We start from the raw sequence: 4,118 nt of genomic DNA on the forward strand, positions 1-4,118 counted from the left end.
AAGTGCGGGAAGTAAGTCAGGGTTCCAATAGGTTTCATAAGTACATTGTAGTTCCTGATGTGCAGTTGCAAGAAAGTGTACTTCACTAAAACTCTTCAATGACGTATCCTTTTTTAGTTTTCCCCATAGGCTTTACTATGCAAAAAAACATTTTCGACATTGCACCCGCGACATTGCACCCAACGGGTGTGCACTTTAACTATGGTAAAAACAAGCAATCTTCAAGTGCAGCGGATAGTATGGGCTTGGCAGAGTGCGCTCAATTGCAGGGTATAATAAGATTCTTGATATTGATGAGCTGTACGCTCGTAGTTTCAATGCCAAGACTTAGGAAAAAGACTACTATTTGGGGCCTATTGTTTACTTTGCATTATCTTGATTCATACACGACACATGGATCTAAAAGAGCATTCTACGTAAAAGAAAAGTCAATTGAATCAAAAATTAAATATTCTTATACATGCGTATATAAGGATGAATATGTAATTATCATATAAGCCAAATGGTTTAGAGTACTTACTTCTTTAAATTCCTTGTTGATTATAGTTTAAAATCAATGAAAAAGTTTTTGACGTAAATGTTTTTGAATATGACCAGGTTAACATAATATGTATGAGTATGCACGGCATTTTTTAAAAAAAGATAAAGCAAAAGTTAAGGATCTATATAAAAGCTTAGGTACCACTGAAATTAAGGTTCTGCCTTTGTTCTTTGTTCGGTAGTTTGTTTTATTCTTTAAATAAATGACCACATACTATAATTTTACGTTTGAGAATTTCTCAACTAATGGTTCATACTTTACTCTTGAAGGGGCTATGTGTAACGGAGTCGATGCTGTGAATATTACTAACCCATACGAAGAATTAGTTAATTCCGTATTCAGTTGCTATGGACCTAGATACAGAGAACAGATTGAAGCAGCTAGAAATTCAACAAAAAGTTCAATGGCTACAATAAATGCTACGCCTACGTATAAATTGATTATTTTGATGGCATTATTAATAATCAGCCAATGCGTATCTGGTATGAACATGACAATGTCATCAACTTAGACATTTTGTCAAAGAGAGACCTCCAAAACGAACAGCATGCGATTGATAATATTATTAGTACTTTACCGGTAGATACTGTTTATACATATGATGACTTCTCAGTTTATGGAGAAGTGATTGAAAGCAATAACACCAGCAACAGTATCCAAAAGAGGTGTGTAGGTGTTGGAGCTGCCTGTATACCCCAGTGCCAAACATCTCGTGTAACAGAAAAACGTATGTACAAAAGAGGTAACTGGTATGGGGACTGGGAAAAAATCAGTAATTGCTTACAATCGGGTCTTGGTCGGAGAGGTCTGATAGCGTTGCTGTACAGTTTCTCAAAAACTGAAACCCATGAAGCAGGATTTGATATCAATTTTGGAGTGGATTGGATTAATGCTCACATGGGCTACTCGGTATCAAAAACATATTCCAAGAGTACAACTTACACTTGTAATTTTGATTCCATCGATTGGGCCTTATCATTGTGGTATCTGCAGCATTATATATGGATGGATAAGCAAGAACGTGTACGTACTGTTTACTCTGCTGACTGTCATGCCGGATCAGTATCCTATACTGGTTGGGGAACAACTAGACACGCCGATATTCCGATTTCCAAACAGGACGGTGATATGTTCTAATTAATTTGTCAAGCCTAAGTCAAAAATATTTGCTTCCTACTATAAATAGATAATTTGAAAGATTGTTGTTTTTTATGCAGCTTTTGATAATCGTTTATTTAGATATTGTTCATTACGTCATGATGCTTAGGCGGAAAAATTGATTTTGTGCGCGCGCATATTATGACTTAAATACCTTAGTAAAAATTTTTCAACCCTTCCAATATGACTATACCCTGGTCTGAAATCAAATTAATATAACCTTTTATTCCAAAGATTCTCTCATTTCCTTCTCACTTTTCCCACTAGGTTATTCTTTTCAATATTTTAACCTTTTTTTCACTAATCACCGCTAATCCCACAAAATCTACTAATCAATCGCATTTTCAAGCAATACGCTCAGTGTCATGATTCATTTACTATTGTCGCGCCAAAAAAATTTTCTTTCACCGACGAGCAAAAACAATTTAGTTTGAAATGCTGAAATTTTGTATAAACTTCAACTTGTTAAAATGTTAATATAGCTGTATCGACCTTAAGGACATGAATTTTCCTTTATTAATACTTGCAATTTCATTAATTGCAAGTGGAACTCTGTGCACAATCCAAAAAGATATTGATGAAAAGGAAGCGGAGAAGAGGGAACAACCTTTTTATGACGCTGTTAACGGAGTAGTTGGTTATGCAAGAGACAACAACTTGATGTGGAGAAAAATAACCTTGTGGGCATCATTTGTGTACTACACAGTTAAAGTGGGTGCTGAAGTGTTTGCTGCATGTGGTAAATGCATGTCGGATAAAAAAGAGCCTGATGGTAACTGCCAAAGTAGCAGTGAAGGCTTAGTTCAAAATTTAGGCATGACTATATTGACAGGCGGTTTGGTTTTCTTGGGAAATAGTAGACGATCTAATACAGTAAGTATTAAACATGACCTCTCCACCATAGTAGTTGGGTCAATGATGCTCGTGAAGTTATTGTATCCATAAATTAACCTGAATTAAAATGAATAAAAGAATATGTATACCGGTGAGCTGGCTCTCCACAAGAGGAATTTGGGATATAATTAATCTTATAGGCATCAAAATTTCAAGCAAAACGCGCATTGGAATGATATTCATTTACTATTGTCATCTACTTCAAAAGTGACAAATCTTGTGCCAAACACATAAAGTCTATAGTATTTGGAGTTATTGGCCTGTATCCCAAACTAATTACATCATGTTCTTCACGTTTGTTCATACCAGCTATATACCTAAAACCAGCAGTCCCTAATCCCAAAACGCCTACTTGTCGACCAACAGCCTTAGCGCAGTTAATATTTGAAATCCATGTTGCCATACGCCTCTTAAGCGCATCCTGTCCATCATTTATCTGATTAGGAAAAGGCCTGTTTTCTTCATTTTTCCAACAATTGTTGAGAACATCACCAACAGCTACTGGTGCCCATACTGACACTGCAGATGTAGCAACCAAAATAGTGTTAAAACCAACGAACATCATGTCTGTGGTTAACCACTGTTCCCAGTCTATACATAATGATAGGGATATGAAGAAAATACTTGCCCCAAAAAACTGTGACTTGATTATATACTAAATAATATTTAGGTCAAACTGACTTCATTAATACTTGGCTAAAATGACCTCATTATATAGTTACAGAATTGGGTTTACATAAGGGAGACGCTTCTATTGCACAATAGGAAATTATTGGATAAACAGCTTATTAACTGCTTGTTAATTTTGTTTGGAATGAATGTTTGGAATGCCAAGACATTAACGAGCCCAAGGATATGCAATCTGACTATTGCAGATGAACCCGAATTTCCCGTAGTTGAGACGCGATATTTCATTCAGTGACTCGTATTGCTTCGGTTTGACAGACAACCCTCGCGCGCTTCTAGAAATTAATGTTGCATATTTGACCACGAATTGTAGTACTGCTATCAACTTGAAATTAGCTGATATAAGACCAGTGATAAGTGTTTGTATTAATAGATCAGATTGTATTTGATGTGCATGCAAAATTAGAAAACCTTAGATGTATTGAATAGAATATTTCGAGCCCTCTTATTAGTTGCATAAAGACGTACAAATGCAACTAATATCTTCATATCCGATAAAATGTTGTCACTAACTATCGGAGTAGATACCATAACCACGAACTATGTAGTTATTGAAAATTCAATTATATTTTTGGAATATCATTTAAAGGCGATATGATGTCATCATTCCAAATAGATCTCCTTATTCTCCTAAAGTGTTTATAAACTATGTAAATAGATATTTACATAATGCGCAGTTGAATTTCTGCAGCAAGAGTTTGCGCTTGGCAAATACAGCTGTGTGTTCGAACGTATGTACGTCAACCTTTATACATTGAAGGCTATTTTATGTACCAATCTTACATCAATACCTACGTATTAATTAATTTAATTAATACAAGTAAATTTAAATAAAATG

General features: G+C 35.2%; 3 protein-coding genes across 3 annotated transcripts; 2 read left to right on the top strand and 1 right to left on the bottom strand.

The window, feature by feature from the left end:
* Positions 1 to 1,012: 1,012 nt before the first annotated feature.
* On the top strand, positions 1,013 to 1,678 carry AC631_05858 (uncharacterized protein; the record flags this gene model as incomplete). Its single annotated transcript, XM_015614687.1, has 1 exon — positions 1,013 to 1,678. One exon carries the CDS (start codon positions 1,013 to 1,015, stop codon positions 1,676 to 1,678), a length of 666 nt encoding a protein of 221 aa, XP_015464483.1.
* Positions 1,679 to 2,200: 522 nt separating this feature from the next.
* AC631_05859 (uncharacterized protein) lies at positions 2,201 to 2,644 on the top strand (the record flags this gene model as incomplete). Its single annotated transcript, XM_015614688.1, has 1 exon — positions 2,201 to 2,644. One exon carries the CDS (start codon positions 2,201 to 2,203, stop codon positions 2,642 to 2,644), a length of 444 nt encoding a protein of 147 aa, XP_015464484.1.
* Positions 2,645 to 2,789: 145 nt separating this feature from the next.
* On the bottom strand, positions 2,790 to 3,155 carry AC631_05860 (uncharacterized protein; the record flags this gene model as incomplete). Its single annotated transcript, XM_015614689.1, has 1 exon — positions 2,790 to 3,155. One exon carries the CDS (start codon positions 3,153 to 3,155, stop codon positions 2,790 to 2,792), a length of 366 nt encoding a protein of 121 aa, XP_015464485.1.
* Positions 3,156 to 4,118: the final 963 nt, after the last annotated feature.

This window comes from Debaryomyces fabryi, assembly GCF_001447935.2.
Source record: "Debaryomyces fabryi strain CBS 789 chromosome Unknown contig00305, whole genome shotgun sequence".
Classification (NCBI taxonomy): Eukaryota; Fungi; Ascomycota; class Pichiomycetes; order Serinales; family Debaryomycetaceae; genus Debaryomyces; species Debaryomyces fabryi.